This window comes from Adiantum capillus-veneris, chromosome 27 (assembly GCF_014529385.1).
Source record: "Adiantum capillus-veneris isolate H3 chromosome 27, ASM1452938v2, whole genome shotgun sequence".
NCBI lineage: Eukaryota > Viridiplantae > Streptophyta > Polypodiopsida > Polypodiales > Pteridaceae > Adiantum > Adiantum capillus-veneris.
In genome coordinates this window covers 122772067-122791493 of record NC_140957.1, presented here as the reverse complement: position 1 = coordinate 122791493, position 19427 = coordinate 122772067, and the positions used below count along the sequence as shown (strand labels likewise).

At 45.1% G+C, this 19427-nt stretch overlaps 1 protein-coding gene across 1 annotated transcript in view; it reads right to left on the bottom strand.

Annotated features, from left to right (window-relative positions):
• Nucleotides 1–832: 832 nt before the first annotated feature.
• The window catches only part of RRP4 (ribosomal RNA processing 4), a 42572-nt gene continuing 23977 nt past the window's right edge, over nucleotides 833–19427 (bottom strand). Inside the window, exons 5-7 of the mRNA XM_086503421.1 lie at nucleotides 1964–2029; nucleotides 1795–1863; nucleotides 833–1715 (exon numbers count right to left, since the gene is read on the bottom strand). Coding sequence (XP_086359547.1) covers nucleotides 1278–1715; nucleotides 1795–1863; nucleotides 1964–2029 — 573 coding nt within the window. The 3' untranslated portion in view covers nucleotides 833–1277. The remainder of the gene's footprint in view (nucleotides 1716–1794; nucleotides 1864–1963; nucleotides 2030–19427) is intronic.

The following is a 19427-nucleotide window of genomic DNA, read 5'->3' as shown; positions in this document are numbered from 1 at the left end:
CGCAACACTAGGAGAAGCATAACCTTTGAGACTACTACCCCAAGGATTCAATGAAAAGCAAAAAAAACGAAAAAAACAAAACAAAACTTGTGATTGAATAACTGACAAATGCAAGCTCGTGGTTTGTCCAATGCTCCTACACCGTGTGACCTAATTTGCATTGTGGTGTTGTCCCACATTGTTTATCCAAACACAGGCCTTTTTTAGTGTATGTTTCACTAGCTAAAATTGCAAATACCAGCTAGATTCCAAGATTGCCTTTTTGTGTTTGTAGCAAATCTGGAAGAAAACTGGGAGCGTTTCAAGTGCGTCCTTTTTATCTTATTGTTCCAAAATCAGAGGGCAAATGCAAGCAAATCCTTTGAGAGTAATCGACCACCCACTGCATTTTACATCTTCAGAGCAATAGCTTCAATTTTGCACCAGCCAATGAATGCTTCTCAAGAATTCAACTACACGAGTGCACGAAGGTAATCTGATGATCCATTACTTTGTTGAGGAGCAGATAGTGCAGAACACAAGGAGAAACAAGCATCTCAAAATGCCTTGATAGGGAAAAAGGGAGATGTATTACATCTTCAACCATAATATATTACCACTGTTGTAAATCAGGCTTTGGCTTCATAAGAGAGGCTCTACAAGCTCCAAATTAGCTAGCCATTTCCTCGCCAAAAATTATGAGGTTCCTTGTTTCTTGCAACTTGTGAACGAACGACACAACAAATGCTTTATCATAAACTACACAGAGAATTGCTGATACGTCACTTCAACTAGTTAAACATAAATTGGCATTGCAATTGTTGACACGCCAGTACACACAAACTCCTAAATAGGCAGCACAAAAAATTATCTGATTTACTCTTTTAGCGAGAAACTTGTCTCAGACGGTCTCTGGAAGGACCGCGGACACATCCTGCAAATCCCTACAGATAGTTTAATAACCTACCCAAAACTTGAGGCTGTCCTCAACTGTTATGCACTTTTAAGGGTTAAGGGTTTCTATGTTAGGCGCTAAACAATTTGAACAGTGTCAATTGCTATGTGGCAGCGTAATGTACAGGCCGATGCAAAGGTGGAGAGGAGTTCTTACTAGGCACAGCATCTTGCCATCATATGGTGACATTCGGCATTCTCTGTCCATGATTCTAGTAACATTTGGGAAAGCAGCTTCTCCAAGGTTCCAGGTGGAGCCTAAACCAAGTTTGACTGCAGTCTTGAGAAGCACAAACAAGGGGGGTCAGAAGTCTCTCGATGGGATATGATGGACAGAATCCTCTTCATGACATATGATGAATTTTCGACCTTCGTGCAGCCTCCCTCTCTGCTATGACCACCAAAAACTCAGCCCCTAACATGTCTTTAATAGCTAAGCCCATAGAAGTGCTGATGTCAAACGTGTCAATGATGGAATCTAGATGTATCAAGAAACCTAGTGCAGACAGCACACGAATGCTGTTGGCAAAGCAGCAAATGTTCTCTCTAACTTTCAAAGGGATGGTTTCATTATGCAACCCGATCGCATCAGAAGCTGCTGAATGACCAGTTGCTCCCGCCAATTCTGCAGCTGCTGTCTGAGCAGCCGGTGCTGCACAAATCCAGATGTAGCCATTACACCCAATTATCATGTCCACCCCATACGAGTTCAGATTATGAAAATGCTGTTTTTGGCGTTTGATGAGATAAGAAGGAACCCTGACTAGCTGTCCATTTGCAAGCTGCACAACAAAACGAGATTGCACATCACTTGTCTGAGATCTAACAGAATGTAAGTGAGACAGTAAGTCCAGATCTTACTTTTCCATATTTCAAGCTCCTGGTGTGAAGATGCACAGATCCGTCAGAATGTACACTTTGTACTTCAGCCTACGAATGATGCAAAAAATTGTTGAATCACACGCTAGCTACCTTGACTTACATTCGGCTTTGAAGGGAAAGTATCCGTTACATTTTAAGAAAGACTTACACTGATAAGATCATTCTCTTCGAACAAAGTTCGCATGTTAAGCTCGTCTACGACTGTCCGCCTCCTCTGTGCATTACTTTCAAACACGTTTATAATCAATTAATCTCTCTCTCTCTCTCTCTCTCTCTCTCTCTCTCTCTCTCTCTCTCTCTCTCTCTGTGTGTGTGACACCTAGATACAGGCGACCTCAAGATCAGGATTGGGGGCTCCACCCACCGTGGTGCACCAGTGAGGACACCCTCAAGGAAGCAATCACCGAGCTCAATGACATTATAAGCCTGAAATTGTCTCTTGGATCAACAACACACATAGGCACGTACCATCCGAGCACTACATACTAACTTTCAAGGACATAGACGAACGGATGAAGTTGCTACGCCAATCTGGACTTCTCAAGAGAGAGTTTTGGAACGCTGAGGAACTGACTACAAATCAACTCAAGAATTAAGCAAGCGAGCTCAAGAAGATGCATGAAGCACGCAAGCAAGGTAAATGGGCAGTCTATCGAGGTGGCAAACCCATCATCCAGGAGTTTCTAACTCCCAAATTGGCTCTCCCCTTAGCTAACCCCCTTAGGTTTTGTTCTTTCCGTTATCCTATCATCCTGAAGGACCCTCGATCCTTAGTTGATATGTATTGACCATCCTCACTTGGACGGAACTGTTGTAATGTTTTGTTTTGGTGCAATGGGTCATATACCTCCGTGGACGATAAGTGTCTCTCTCTCTCTCTCTCTCTCTCTCTCTCTCTCTCTCTCTCTCTCTCTCTCTCTCTCGTCGTCAGCTAGGTCTTTAAGGTCTCTTGGGATAGTTTCCTACGACGTTAAAACTCTCTTCTCGGGTGTGTGGGTGGGTGTGTGTGTGTGTGTGTGTGCTAATAAAAAGAGGAAAATGGTATAACCTTTCTATCACCCAAGTCTGGTAGATTGGTTATGCCATTTCCCTCTTGAATAACAGGTCTTGAGTTCAACTCCTCGTCTACTAGACCTTTAAGGTCTCTTCGGATAGTTTCCTACGACGTTAAAACTCTCTTCTTCTCGGGTGTGTGGGTGGGTGTGTGTACGCTAATAAAAAGAGAAAAATGGTATAACCTTTCTATCACCCAAGTGTGGTAGATTGGTTATGCCATTTCCCTCTTGAATAACAGGTCTTGAGTTCAACTCGTCTGCTAGATCTTTAAGGTCTCTTCGGATAGTTCCCTACGACGTTAAAACTCTCTTCTTCTTCTTCTTCTCTCTGCAAAAGAAGTGGGGCTTGGTACCATTTCCTTTTATGTAATCATAATTACAGGCCCAAAGGAATTATACAACCCGTAGGCATACAAGGATAACGAATATAATAGTCAAAAAACCCCTGAGGTATCCAATGATTACAAACCATAGGGGAAAAACTACCAATGATGCAAAGATACAAAAGATGGGTGACCCAACAAAAGCTAGGAGCAAGGGAGTGAGGAAAGAAAGTAGCAGAGAGCTAAAGTAGAAACGGGCCACCTTGACGTCGACAAGAGACCGAAAACTCCACCAAAGAATCTCCGATAGCCAGCTCCAAATCTCCAAGGCCATATACAACGGCACATCCAAGCTAAAGAGACATCACCACTGCAAGAAGACTCTACGCCAAAATATGCTTAAATTAGGTTGAAATTAACCTATATGTTAGTAGAGAGCCATACACACCCATTAGTCCAAGTAGAATCCTATTTAGGCATGCTTTGCAATGATTGTTCAGTCTTAAGGCTTACACGCGATTGCGCACTACACACGACACATGAATTGGGATCATCCTTTACAAAAGCATCTTGATTCTTCAAGAAAGAACATTAACTCAAAGTTGAATAGAGTCCACACTCCACACAAAAGCTTGGAGCAAAAAGATGATAAGAGTATAAAGATGGCTTACAAGGCCAACCAAGGCGCTACAAAAAGACATGTAGAGGCTAGAGTACTAAATAACAACTGTAAGAGTCACTAGGAGACATGTCGACTTAATCACTCATGTGGTAGTGCAATACAAAAAGGGGACAAAGCCGATGGCCACAAAGGAAACAAATGTCAAAAACCAATGAGCAATGAGTCATAACTTATGCTTGATGTTCACGGTTCACCTCTGAGTAGGGGCAGAAGAGCATCCCACCTCCCAATCTGTAGTGGTGTCCTGGATGTCATGAATATCATCCCAATCCTCCTTCATAGGCTCTATCACAAACCGCTGGCGTGTCAAGCCACTGAAGAACGGAGCCACTGTGCAAATCACCGTCCAAGGGGCCTAAACCCTAAGAAGCAAAAGCAATAGAAGAAGATGACGTAGCAAACTATTCAAAACTCCAGATTTCGCGTTGGCTTGCTAACGTGGCAGACAGTACCGAATTCCGTGTTTCACACTGATTGCGACGTGGCACACTATACGGATTTCCGTGATTTGCGCTGACAGGTGCTGACGTGGCACTTACGGATTTTCGTAATTTGCACTGGCAGCTTTTGGACAAGATGCTTTTGTACCAAATGCTTTTGGGTTTAAGGTTTTTTCATGTAAATTTCTTTTCGGCCTAGGGCCTTTAAATATGAGGCCATGGGCTCATTCTCCGACACTCTTCTGGGAGAAGGTGCAGAGCGTGGAGTACCGGCTTATACTGTGTTGATGCAATATAAAGAAATACCAAAAGGGGCGCCAAGGTTTGGGGCCAATACTCTCCTCTGAGGTGGAATTCCGCCACTCCGTGTCGCGTGTCGTCTCTCTCTTTCACTTCAATTGTTATTGAAGTGTTAAAAATTGTTCAGTCTATTCTTTTCTATTGGCACGTGGTGCCCGTCTTGTGACAGTGGTATTAGAGCATCAGACGTGCGCTTTTTTGAAAGCATACCGGTCCTACAAAAGAGCAGACAGAGAAAACCAAAGACTATTGGAATTTTATTTGAACTATCTTCGGGCCCCAACCCCGATTATTAGTTACTCCCACCCTTACTTCATCGCGCATCAGGCGCGCTCCCATCTTCACCACTCATGTCTTACAGGGCATAAGCCATAAAGATCACTTGCAAAGAAGGATCCAAGATTTGTTTCAAGCTGTTGTTTTTCTCAGAGAAAATGCCATACAGAGGTTGATGACTATAGCTACCAAGCCGCACACTCCAAGGACTTCGCAAGCTTTCAAGAAAATTTTTGCCCAAAGTTATACGATATCTGACATCTTCCTTCGGAGTGCAACTTCTGGCAGAGTGGGGTATCCTGAAATGCTTGCCACAGAAACCCTAGTAGAATACGGCTTGAAGTTTTTGGACATCTCTCACCGGGTGTCTCTTCTCAAGTGATAACCTTGGAGGTCCAGTGTGATTGCTATGTCTTGGGACTACCATCGCCCCCAAAGGAACACTGTCTGTCCAAGAGTTGATGGACCGTACTGTGGCCGGCTACAACCTTATGGAAGGAACCTAACCCTAATTTTTTAAGCAGGTTTCAGAATGGAAAGTCAGTTGACCTTTAGAGCTCCACTGATGTCGACATTGCTTTTTAAGTTTGAGTTCTATTTGAGAACTTGTTTGGCGATCCTGTTTGAAATTTATTTGAAATGGATGGTATCTGTTTTGAACCTATTTTGGTGCCGATTTAAATTGTTTGACTCTGGTTTTAATACTGGTTTCATTGATTGGTGATTGTACTCCCGGGTGGAGAAGTGAGAAATACTGTTTTGGTATTGTTTGAACCTCGAAACGATGCAGGCCGATGTCTGGGGAGCGTTTCATTGTAAGTTTGAAAACCTCGGTGCGACGCAAGCCGATGTCTGGGAGAGTTCCGTTGTATGCTAGAAAACCTTCGAACAACGCAGGCCAATGTCTGGGGAGCATTTGGTTGTATACTTGAACCTCCAAGCGACGCAGATTGCAGTCTAGGGAGCGTTTGGTTGTACAGTCCTCTGAGCTCAAGGCCCGGACCTTTTTAGGTTATCTGCGGGGGGAGTGACGAGGTAGTTGTGAGTAGCTTCATACCGCAGACCGTTTGTCTTGAGGGAGTGCTCAGCGGCACTGTTCGTTGTGTCTTGTAACATGCATATGTGAGTATTTATGTTGCATTGTGATATGCCAACCACTGAATATTCCTAATTGGATGAGAGTTCTTGGCTATGTAATTTTAGTGTATCAAGACACCCATGGAAGATCAGTGCGGTCTGGGTGTGTTGGCTAATTTTACTACACAGGAATATCAAGAGTTCCGATCTGGACGAAAGGAGAAGCCAACTCCTTGGTCAAAAGAGCCGAAAGGAGAAGCCAACTCCTTAACAAAAGAAAAAAAGAGCAAACTGATTGTCCCTCGTAATGTCCCTCGGAACTTTTTGAGCTAACTTGAGTTGTTTTGAAGATATGTTGTAATCGCGAACGATTACTCTCTTTCAAGAAGGGGGGGTGTCATAAACTATTGCCGTGTCAAGCCACTGAAGAACGGAGCCACTGTGCAAATCACCAACCGAGGGGCCTAAACCCTAAGAAGCAGAAGCAATAGAGCAGGATGACATGGCAAATTGTACGGAACTCCGGATTCCGCGCTCGCTTTGCTGACGTGGTAGAATGTACGGAATTTCACGTTTCACACTACACAAACTGTACGCTGACAAGTCCTGATGTGGCACTGTACGGATTTTCGTAATTTGCGCTGGCAGCTTTTGAACAAAATGCTTTTGTACCAGATGCTTTTGAGTTTAAGGTTTTTTCATGTAAACTGATTTTGGGCCTAGGGCCTTTAAATATGAGGCCATGGACTCATTCTCCGACACTCTTATGGAAGAAGGTACAGAGCGTGGAGTACAGGCGTGTACTTTGTTGATGCAATATAAAGAAATACCGAAAGGGGCGCCAAGGCTTGGGGCCAATACTCTCTGGGATGGAATTTTGCCCCGCCGTGTCGCGTGTCGTCTCTCTCTTTCAGTTCAGTTGTTATTGAAGTTCTAAAAGCCTGTTCAATCTGTTCTTTTCTATTGGCACATGGTGCCCGTCTTGTGACAGGCTCATCCTCATGCGTAGATCCTCCTGCCTCTCCAAGCACCTCTGCCTCTGTCTCCATCTCCCACTATAGAAACGGATCTGTCACTTTGGTTGCTGACTTGCAAAATCATTGAAACCAATCGAGGCTCTTTGAGGATATGAATTAAAAGTATGCCCTGTTTGAAAAGATTCAAAGCATCGGCCTTCTTGTAATAGGGTTTCTCATTGACGCTGTGTCAAATGAGGTCTTTGAGGTTGACTTTCACGAAATTCCCGGGATTTGTTTGTTGTTGTCGGGAGGTCTAATTGTTTGCCAGAGTTTCTTCTGTAGTAAACTCTAGCTTCCCTTTCATAAGCTTGTAGCCAACCGAACATGGTCCATAACCTCTTGCATTGTCGATAATTGTTTAGACAGACAATATTCCTGTAAAGGTGATGGCAATCCAATGGTATATCGCTCGCATTGGTCCTCCAAAGGAATCATCTTGAAGAAAGACACCAGAAGATAGACGTCAAGAAACCTTTGATTGTAGTCTTTTATGGTCTTCGTGGCAAGCTTTTTCAAGTTGCCCCATTCTGACAAAATCTGGACTTCAAACAGGAAGATGATATAACTTCATGCAAAAATTGCCTTGGACGCTTGCCCAAGTCCTTGGAGCATGCGGTTGTGTCGCGATTGAACTCCACCACTGCGTAGCATTATCCAACTCGAGAAATCTTAGCTTCTTCCGTATAGTTCCCCAAAGCAAAGATGTTGTCGAATTGTTAAAGAAACTTAAAGGCTTTCTTCCGATCTTTCACTCCTGAAAAAGTGAAAAATTTACTATCGTGCCCCCATTGTCACAAATCAGCCCTAAAAGTGAGGCGCATGACCCAAATTAACCCTACAAAGTGGGGTGCCCTTCTTTTTATAATCCAAGGGATTGGAAAAATAAAAAGCCAAAGGTCAAACAAATGAAAAGCCAAAGGTCGGACAAATAAAAAGTTAAAGGTTGGTGTCACGTGACACATCCAACCCTATGTGTCCGTGGACAAGCTACAGCACGACAAGGGTTCAGTCACTCCAGTCAATCTAGATTTAGAAGTGATCTGGCACTTTTGTGAGTCTGTTTGCACACCCTGCATGTCCAGACACTTAGTGTAGATGTATATCCTCTGGTTGCACATCAGAATCCTTCAGGGAAATTTTCCAGTGCATTTAGCCTATTTTCCCTATTTTTGACATTTTTCACTTATTATTTTTAAGTGACCTTTGTTGGAAAGTAGGTAGAGCAAATTGAGTAAGTTTGTATATAAGCAAACCTAGACTAGCACTAATTGGCAAAAGAGGCAGCAGGAGCACTCGCTCAACAGGCAACTTCTCAGTAGAACCCCAAGCCCTAGCGTTTTTGCTCCACGGCAACCACCTAGCATTTTTGGACCAAATCAGCCAACGTTTTGCTCTTGCAGATCCCTGGCGACAGAAGACTCAACAAGAAGCCTAGCGTTTGCATTTGCAGGACATCCGGCGACAGCAGAACCATTTTCAGCCCTAGCATTTTTTATTTGCAGATCAGCCCTAGCGTTTTGCAGATTTATCGCGACAAAACATCAAGAACCATCAGCGTTTTCAGTTTTCAGCCCTTAGACACCGCAGATCAAGTCCCAAACCTTGCAGACCTCACCTTCCCGCAGCAGATCCTCGCCGCACGGTCAATTTCCGCGAGGTTTACAGTTTCAGCCCAGAAAACGCAGATTTCAGCATCTGCGTTTTCAGCGCGTCATCGTCGCATCGTCGCCATCAACATCGTCACCGACATAGAGTCAGAATTCAGCAGATAAAGATTTGCAGATTTCAGCCATAGCATTTTCAAATTTCAGCCCGTCTCGTCATCGTCGTCGGCAAGTCCAAGCATTGTAGAGATTTGTGCAATCAATAGTAGACCGTTCTCGCCATAGAGAGTGGGGCCTTCGCAGGAGGGTTTTACAACGTCTCTGGTGTCGTATTCTCTTCTCTATCTCTCGGTCTCATGCACTTCCATTCACAATGTCCATTCACTTTGTTTGTGTCCATTGCACTCTCTCACTAAAGGAACGAAAGGCTCTCCCTTCCGTAAGTAAAAGGAACCTTGAGCACAGTTCCGAGCACTCATCTTGGGCAAAGTTCAAACATTCATTCCGCTGCACCTTACAGTCGGACAATTGAAAAGTTGGGCACCCAAAAGGCTAGGCTTTTACCTATACAAATATCTCTTGAGGGCATTTGTGGGGATCATCAATTTTGGGGCGATCTCTCTCTTTGATCATTTCTTGAAGACGACAAAAGGCTTGAGTCTTGTGAAGATCAAGAAGGCTTTGAGCACTTATGACAACAACTTGTATTGGCCGTCTTTTGCAATATAAAAGAAATACCCTTCGAGGGCGCTCATCATGAGGGCCAACGCTTCTAGGGAAGGAATTCCGCCTTCTTGTGTATCATGTTTGGTTTCTCTCTCTCTCTCTCTCTCTCTCTCTCTCTCTCTCTCTCTCTCTCTCTCTCTCTCTCTCTCTCTCTCTTCAAGTAGGAGTGTTTGCTATTGTGATTCACCTTCTGTGCTTAACATACAAAAAGGTTTCAGCCTCCCCAGAGACCGATATGCTCAATTATCCCTTGAGTCATCCCGATAGCTAGCATGTCACAAGGATAACAGATTATGGATATGTGATCAGACAGGCATGTCACAAGGACGTGGCAACTGCTAATTACTGTCACGAGGCCGTGGCAACTGCTAACCTTAGTTGTTGGTTTCTTTTCGATGATTTTTATTTAAATTTTGGGACCCTCTTTTCGAAGTTACAAATGGCCAGACATTGTATAGCCATGAAACGGCCGACGGTCGAGAGTTTCATCCGCACATGGGAAGGCCTTGTCGCCACGAGTTGGTCGAGCCGATCGGCACTCAAATCCGAACAATAAAAGGGTGGCTAGGCTCAATTCAAAGTTATTTAGGCCCCCTCGCTACACTTATACGTCGGTGGGTAAAACGAATTAACTCTAAAGAGGCAAACTGGACACATGGCGGCTCTGCAACAAATTGCAAGATCCATCAGCTAGAGGGGGCGCCCAATTTTAAGAGGGGCTGATTTTGCACTTGAGCGTGACTACAATGTGTGTGAGTAGTGGGTACAATTGATCACAGCTTTAATGGAAAGCTTGCCTTCTCCCTTGCTCTATGTAGCGCGCGATTTGCTCTCCTGCATCTCTCTCTCCCCTTTGGCACTGACGAGCACAAAGGGCGAAACGGACCTCGATGGCCTCAACGCCAGGACCGTGCACGTCGAGTTGGCCACGAAAAATGAACAGGGGGCACCACCTAGCTTTGAGAGGCTAGGACGCGGACAACGGGGATTTGAAATAGCACAAACATTGCACAGAGAGAGAGAGAGAGAGAGAGAGAGAGAGAGAGAAAGAGAGAGAGAGGTGATGAAAACCCCTCGGGATGTGAGGGAAACTTGAATCAATGCAATATTTACAGAAACCTTTGCTTCGGCGAGATGGCGACTATGGTGATAGAGAGAGATAGAGAGATAGAGAGAGATAGTGAGCCTACTAGTGCCTTCTCTAGAGGTGATTTCATAAGCGCGGAGATTCTACTCTTACGTATGTGTAGCAACCCTTGGAGTCCGGGTGTGATCATAGCTTCCTTCTCATAGTGCTAACTTCCCAAAATGCTGCCCTAAAATCCCCCCTCTTTTGATGCCCGTCCTTGATAGTGACCTCTCAGTGCCCTTTTATAGGTGCAGCCTGCATTAGGTTAGGGTAATCTGATTAGGTCAAGGCCCTAATCGGGAGAGACAAAGCAAGGAGTTGGGTCCCAGATGGTTGACCCTTGCTTTGTCTTAGGAGAATTTAAAAATGATATCTCCTAGGTGGGCCTTGGTGACCATCACCTAGAGAGAGGTGGCAATTTACAATGGGTTTTCTATACAAGATTTTTGGCTTGAAACCGGAAAATAACAATACTCTATGGATGTTACTACAGAGATACGTCGTGGACGAGATGCCGATGAATGGCGGGCCTCGTTGGTGCGTTGGTGTAGCGCGTTTGCTAGTTTCGGGGCCGACTGGGGCATGCCTTCGACGTCACTTCTTGATTTGATGTTTCCACTGTGTGACTTTTGGTCGTCTCCTTCTTGTGTCGATGGCGTCGATGTCGAATTCTTTTGTTTATACTTTTTTTTTTTGTGCGTATGGCGTGCGTGTACTGTTTGAATATGTGTGCACGTATGCGTGGGTGCTGGGTGCTCGTGTATATGAATGCGTATGTTCGTGAGTGCATAAATGTGTATGTACTGTTTGAATATGTGCGTGTGCGTATGTATGTGGGGGTTGTGTGTGTGTATGCGCGCGCTGAGAGAGAGAGAGAGAGAGAGAGAGAGAGAGAGAGAGAGAGAGAGAGAGAGAGAGAGAGAGAGAGAGAGAGAGAACTGTTACTACGACTGCAGGCTGTTCCACCGGGAGCAAGAGAGAGAGAGATGATGTTGAGGGTGAGGGAGAGAGAGAGTAGCAGGCCAGGGAGAGAGAGTGAGGCTCAAGGAAGGGATGAGGGGGAGTGTGGAGTGTGTGTGTGTGTATGTGTGTGTATAGAGAGAGAGAGACTCCTTGTAGGCTGTATGGCGGCCGAGGAAGAGACGGGAGAGGTAAAGGAGAATCAAGGGGTGGTGAGGGAGAGAGAGTGAGAGTAGGGGCCGAACGAGGGGGAGAGAGAGAGAGAGAGAGAGAGAGAGAGAGAGAGAGAGAGAGAGAGAGAAGGATGAGAGTGTGTGATGGGGAGAGAGGGGGAGTGGCATGGCGGCCCGCGAGAGGGAGAAAGAGAGAGTATGGACGAGAGAATATGGACGAGAGGGGTGGGGAGAAACTGTAGTGAGAGTGTGTGTGAATAATGAAAGAGAGAGAGCAAGCATGGCGGCCCTTGAGAGAGAGAGAGTTTGTTTTATGCGCCCATTGGGCTTAGTGACACAGGAGAGAGAGAGAGAGAGAGATGATGTTGGCGGAGCCGAGCAAGAGAGAGAGGAGCTATCCTCTGGTGATAATGGAGGGGTGTGGCCAAGCTGAGAGGCGGCCCACTGCATGCAAGCATGGAAGGGGTGGTGGTGTATGCTAAAAAACGTTTTTTTAATCGTTTTCCTTGTATTATGCTCCCTCTCCGGTTGGGGTTCGTTCTTACGGCCGCGGTTTCCAAAACCGGCCATCATTAGCCCTCCCTTCCGGCTAGAGGCATTCATGCTTCTAGCTCTGCTTCTGATTCTCTAGCAGCGGAGTTGGAGGGTTCTCCCTCTTCTAGAATATCTAGCATGAACTCTGGATCAAATCTTAAAAAGTACCTCTTGAGCCTCCACCCATTGACTCTGGTCTTGTGAATTCGACCATCTGCTTCCATCAATTTGTAGCTGCCGTTGGGGTATTGCTTTTTGACAATGAATGGCCCTTCCCATCGGGGTTGAAATTTCTTATCTTTCCTAGTGTCAAATCGATTGTCGTATCTCAACACTAACATGCCTTTCTCTAGACCCTTTTTCTTAAGCCCTTGATTGAATGTGAGTCGGCGTCGCTCTGCTTGCGCTGCATAGTGATTGATCGTGTCTTCCCTATCTAGCTGAAGCCTTTCTAGATCCAGGGTGTGGTTGCGGAGATGGGCAATTGAGCGCTGTGATTGGCTAGCCATGACTCGCAAGCTAGCTATCTGTACCTCGATGGGTAGAATGGCCTCCTTTTCACCAGATAGAAAGGGGTGAAACCTAGTGATGTTCGGAATGTCGTGCGATAGGCCCAAAGAACGGCCATGAGATGCTTATCCCAATCACTTAAGTGGTTATTCACCTGCTTCGTGATGATCTTACAGATCATACCGTTTACCTTTTCCACTAGACCATTAGATTGTGGATAGTATGGGGTGGAGTGTCGGCGTGTAATGCCTAACCTCTGAATCCTAGCCCTCTATCAGATATTATTTCCGGAGGTGTGCCAAAACGGCAAAAAATGTGCTCAAATATGAACTTCGCCACTTCTTGGGCTATAATGCGCACGGTGGCTGTTGCTTCCGCCCATCGGGTCATGTAGTCTACACCAACCAGAATGTATAGTTTACCTGATTGGGCCCTTGGTAAAGGACCAATTGCATCTATTCCCTACTTCTCAAACGGACCATATGAGATGATAGGAGTCTGTGGCTCATACGTTAGTGTACGATCACTAGATACTTGACAAGCCTTGCATGTTTTACACCAATGATGCACATCCCTGTTCAGACTAGGCCAAGAGAATCCTGCCTGTAGAATCTTCCTACTAGCAATATCTAGAGCAAAATGGCCGCCGCAAACACCATCATGGCAACTTGAGATTACCCTTGTGATTTCGCTAGAGACTGGCACTCACCTGAGAATCTGGCCTTTGCCCTTGCAATATAAGTTGTTGTTTACAAGGCGGTATCTTGTAGCCTTTCTGACAAGCCATTGTTTCTGGCCCTTGATGTATCCTTCATGACACTCTTATGTATCTAAGAAGCTGGTGATATTAGGCATAACATCACTACCTTGAAAGAGGGGTAGTTTCAATTTGATTGCTCCTATGTGAACATCTTGTATTCTCTCCTTGGCTAGAGCATCTGCCTCTTGATTTTCTACCCTAGGGACATGAAATAACTGCACTGCTTCAAACTTACTTAAAAGATCCTTAAGTTGGCGTAATTGGCCAAGTAAAACCTGATTTTTACAAATCCAAGTGCCATTTATCTGCTTTATCAAAAGCATGGCATCGTCAAACACATTTAGGCGTTCAATCCTTCGCAAAATACATTGTTCTAATCCAAGAATTAAAACCGCGTACTCTGCTTTGTTATTGGAGTGGGAGTGTAACAACTACCTAATAGAGAATACCTTTTCCTTTTGCTCATTGAAAATGATGACGCCAGTTGCAGACTGGTCCACTATTCTTTTGTATGCCTCATCAAAGAAAAGAGAATGAGCTCTCTCTAGCTTCGGAATTTCTACCATTGGTGTCACTCCTTTACCTTTTGTGTTGACCTTTAGCTTCTTCTCATAGTGACGATGAGTAAGAACGCCTACTAGACTAGCCATGGTGGAGTTTTCTACCTGCATGGTGTAATCAAACTCTTGTAATCTAACAAGCCACTTAGAGATTCTAGATGAGACATCCATGTGTTGCATCACATACGGAAAGACTTCTTCCATTGTCAGAATTACAAAGGGTCTAGGCAATAGATAAGAGCGGAACTTTGTAGTGGCAAACATCAATGCAAGCACCATGTGCTCTACCGCGGTGAATCCTTTTTTTGATGGGATCATGACACAACTAGAGAAGTAGATAGAACGCATGAAAGAGGTTTGGGGGTCCTTTTGCATTAGTTCAGCTCCAAGTGTATCACTTCCTACACTGGGGTCAACATAAAATGGCTCTTCCCATCTTGGGGGTGCAATGGTGGAAAGTGTAGCCAGTATTTGTTTCACTTTGGTAAATTGTTGCTCATTTTCTTCACTCCATAAGAAGACATCTTTATGGGTGACTCGTTGTGGAGGGAGAACCACCTGAGAGAGCAAGTGAATAAACCTGCTCAAATACCTTGCCTTCTGAAGAAAAGAGACCAATTGCTTAGCTGTGGTGGGTGATGACAAAGATACCAAAGCTTGAATCTTGCTAGGGTCAGCCTCAATCCCTTTTGCTGAAATTACATGGCCAAGAAGAGTGACTTTGCTTTTGCCAATGTGACACTTATCCACGTTAAGCTGGCCACCCAAGGTTTGCAACCTAGCCATGCCATCATAGACCTTGCTCAAATGGAGGGAGCGAGCACTGTAAATGCAAAAATCATCTATGAAGACTCGTATTGACTTACCAAAGTATGGCCGGAAGACAAAAGTTACATAGCATTGAAATGTGGCCGGAGTGTTGGTGAGGCCAAAAGGCATCACCCTGTAAGCAAAACATCCCCATGGTGTTATGAAAGTTGTGTTTTTCTTGTCTTCTTCTGCAATGCTAATCTGAAAGTAGCCTGAGTAGCCATCACATATTGTGTAGCGCTCGTAACTGCAACCTCATTGAGAATTTCATCTTGGAATGGGAGGGGAAAATGATCCCTCTTTGTGGCTGCGTTGAGAGTCTACACAAACTCCCTACTTACCATTCTTCTTTGGTGTGACTACCACTGGAGAGACCCACTATGAGTCTTCAACGGGGTAAATGAAACCTGCTTGTAGCAAATTCCTCACCTCTTTGAGCAATGCTTCTTGTTGAATTACTCCAAGCCTTTGCAAATTCCTCACCTCTTTGAGCAATGCTTCTTGTTGAATTACTCCAAGCCTTTTGAGCTTTTGCACTACGGGCTTACTTCCTTCCTTGAGTCTTATGCGGTGTTGTACCACTGTGATACCTGTGATCTTGTCATAACCATCAATGAACAATGTGGTGAAGTTACCTAGCATAGAGACATATTCTTTTCTTTCTTCACCAGTTAACTCACTGGAGAGCATCCAATGTAACTTACTTGTATGCACCAAGGGTTGCGTACCTAATGGTCCCTCTTGGTTCTCGGGTGGTGTTTTAGATTGTGTCAATCTTTTTGGGTCTTTGAGGATGACCCCCATCACTTCGATGCTACTGTCGCTCTCTTCACTTATTGTTTCTTCTCCTGAGGTGGTCGAAGAGTCACTAGTGAATTCATCTTCCGATGCCTCCAAGACCATGTTGCGTTGCTTCCCAATCTTCATGTCGTAGAATACGGACTTCCCTTTCGCATCCTTCATTTGAATCATTCCAGTACTCCAGTCTTGCTTAGCCTCCATAGCCATGAGCCATGGTCTTCCAAGAATGATAGGGTAGCCAACCCTCCCCTTTGTGTAGCATGACAAAAATGTCCACCTTCACTTCTGTGTTGAACGCCTTCACTTTGACTGCATTCACAATGCCTACGCACTTTACTCTAACGTTATCTACCATTTTAGCTCGGCAAGGTGCCGGCCTACTTACCTCTAGGCCTAGATGATGCATCATTTTCTCACTCATGACGCATATCTGTGCGCCACCATCTATGTAGACGTTTGAGATACGTTGACCCTTGATGTAGACATCCATGATTGGTAGAATGTAGTCAAGATTCCTCCCAAAGATAGCCCCAGCTATCCTTGGTCTTGGCTTTCTAGTACTTACCATCTTCGTCCATTGTCTCCTCATCTTTTGTGCAAGATGGAGTAATTGGGGCCAGGTTATCTTTGGACCCTGCATCAATACATCCCGAACCAGGTCATATGGTTTAGCATACTCACCTAATGAAAAATCCACAATGTCGATCTTCCGTCAAGGCTTAGATGCCTGCTTGCTAGACTCGCCTTTTCCTTTCATCTTCTCTTCCCTTTGAGAGGCTTCTTCATGCTTAGCACGCTTCACTCCCATGGCATCCACTTCTTCTACCTTTCCTTTTCCTTTGTTCTTCTCTCGGACCGGCTCCTCTACCTTTGCCTTCCCTTTAGCTTCCAGGCTAATGACTCACTGCTTGGTTTCCAGTAGGTGGTGGAGGTAGCGGTGGAATGAGAGGTTGTGGTGGTGGTTATACAGGTGGGCGAAGGATTTGGACCGGTGGAATGGGCCATGGTTGCCTGGGCGGAGAAGACAAGAAGCTGCGCATGCAAGCAAGAGTCAACGGCGACCACAAGCCAGCAATGAAACGATCCTTCTTTAGGAAATTAGGCGCTCCTTCACCTTTCTCCAGTGAGGCAACCAATCGCTCCCACAAATCCACAAACTTGGATTCGTAAGTGGCATACTCTAGCAGATCCCCTGCCTTAACTCTGTCAGCAACTGCCATAACTTTTCTGGTGTTGTGCCTTCACCAAACCTATTCAGAAAGGCAGCACGTAGTACGTCCCATGCATTCTTGGTAGCTTGGGGCAAAGCATTGTACCAAGACTTGGCCTCTACTTTCATCAATAAAGGAAAGATTCGTAGCCGTGAGGCGTCATCATCCTTGTTGGAAACCACACAAGCGATATCAAAGTCATCCAAAAAATCGGTAGTGATGTCTTCTCCCTTTTTTCTACTGAATGTGGGAAAAGAGACACTTGCCATGGTTATAAATCAATGAGCAGGAAATTACAAATCCCTTTTTTTTTCTAATATCACAAATGACTCAGCAGCTCATGGCGGCTTTCTTACAGGGTTGAGTGGATAGATTTAAAACAAGATAAAAATGGAAACATTGAAAGAGTGGTGGTAATCCAACACAGGGAGAATAATAGGATCTGGGGAGCTAAGAATTTCTCCTATCACCGCAGCACCAAACAGATACACAATCTTCAGTTAATAGAAGATTTTCTATCTACATATATATTCACATGCATGTGTTGCAAAAACCTAAACGGAAAGGCGGTTGGTCCGTTATTCATAATGCACAGAGTGTAGAGCACTTACTTACACTCTTACCATGCCGGTGTTGACAAGTCGACACATCCACAGTAGGTCATCACCCTTCATAGGCTCCACTTTCCCTTCGTCACTCAGCACGTATGGAGTGCTGGCGACGCGTTACTACTCCTAGCCTTTTAGCTAGCAACAGCTGCAAGTAATTACCGTAGTTTACATGAACTCCACTCCATTTAGCTATAACTCGTCTCCAACCCACTCGGTCTCACCCGTGGTGGACACTTTCTTCAGGATGAGCTGTACGAGGAGAGGAGGAAGACCCTCTACTCGCCCTCCAAAGCAGCGAGGACAGTAGCCAAACCACTCCTCTTTAAAGCATGGGAACCTTCTTACTTCTTCTGCTTCAGGGTTGTCGAAATGGACTGGCAGCACTCGCATGCGCCGCGCGAATCGATAGGCGACCTTCCACCGCTTTGCCTCGGATGACCTTCTTTGGGGCAAACTAGACACGATTCTCCTTCCCGAACTTGAAGCACTCGTGTGGCCAGGTGCAGCTTCTTCCCTTGGGGTCATGTGCTTCAGGATTGCCCTAGCCCTTCCTTTCCTTTGGTTCGAGCAGCCCCTTTTGGTTAGGAGCAGAGGCTATACCTTTACTTGCAGATTCTTTAGGAAAGAGAGACCTTACCGACCTTTTTTCTCCCTTGATATGGATGACCTCCTCGCGGTGTACGTCAATGTAAATGATTTCTACCTCTTCGTTAGCTTCGTTGCTGGCATTCATTGATTGTGTACTTTGGTCAACAGCAGTGATGGCATTTCGTAGCCCTCCCTCTTGATGCTCTTGATTTGCGATTAGAGGGAGCAATGCGAGATAGGGAGCTTACCTCTTGGATATCGATGACGCTACAACCTGGCAGTAGTATTTCGATGAAGGCGGTCAGTGTTTCTTCAATCTCTTCCTCCTCCATTCTCCAATTGGAGAATTCTTGCAGCCATTCGTCCATGGTCGACGATGTGCGTTGTCTTCAGCATTGTAAACTAGAGGTTTTCGAGAAGCCCTCCTCCGTGGAAGGACCAAATGACGAGCGCAAAGCGCAAAACGGACCCCGACGGCCTCAACGCCACGACGTGCACGCCGAGCTAGCCACGGGAAATAAATAGGGGACACCGCCTAGCTTTGAGCGGCTAGGACGCGGACAACAGTGATTTGAAATAGCACAAACACTGCACACCGAGAGAGAGAGAGAGAGAGAGAGAGAGAGAGAGAGAGAGATAAAAACCCCTCAAGATGTGAGAGAAACTTGAATTAATGCAATATTTACAGAAACTTTGCTTCGACAAGATGGCGACTATGGTGATAGAGAGAGATAGAGAGATAGAGAGAGATAGTGAGCCTATTAGTGTCTTCTCTAGAGGTGATTTCATAAGCACGGAGATTCTACTCTTGCGTATGTGTGGCAACCCTTGGAGTCAGGGTGTGGTCATGGCTTCCTTCTCATAGTGCTAACTTCCCAAAATTCTGTCCTAAAATCCCCTCTCTTTTGATGACCCTCCTTGATAGTGACCTCTCAGTGCCCTTTCATAGGTACAGGCTACCAATAGAAAAGAACAGACTGAACAGACTTTTAGCACTTCAATAACAACTGAACTGAGAGAGAGAGAGAGAGACGACACGCGACACGGAGTGGCAGAATTCCACCCCAAAGACTATTGGCCCCAAACCTTGACGCCCCTTTTCGGTATTTCTTTATATTACTGCTGATTCGTAAAGTACAACAGCCGGGGAGCACCTGCTCTGCAATCTGCACGCTAAAAAGTGTCAGAGAGGGCCCCCAACGCTCATATTTAAAGGCCCAAAGCCTAAAAGCATCAAATATGAAAAGCTGACCCCAAAAATTCACTTTTCTAAAATTTCGAGATTTCTCTAAAAATCCGTCGCGAATTCCGGAACGTCCATACAGGTGCCACATCATCATATTTTGATGTGCAAAGTCTTTTGAGCGTGTTCTATTTATTTTTAATGCCTTTATGTCACTTGGGGCCCCATCGGACGCAGTCCCCATAAGTTGGTAGGACTTCTTCTTCTGTTACTTGTTCTT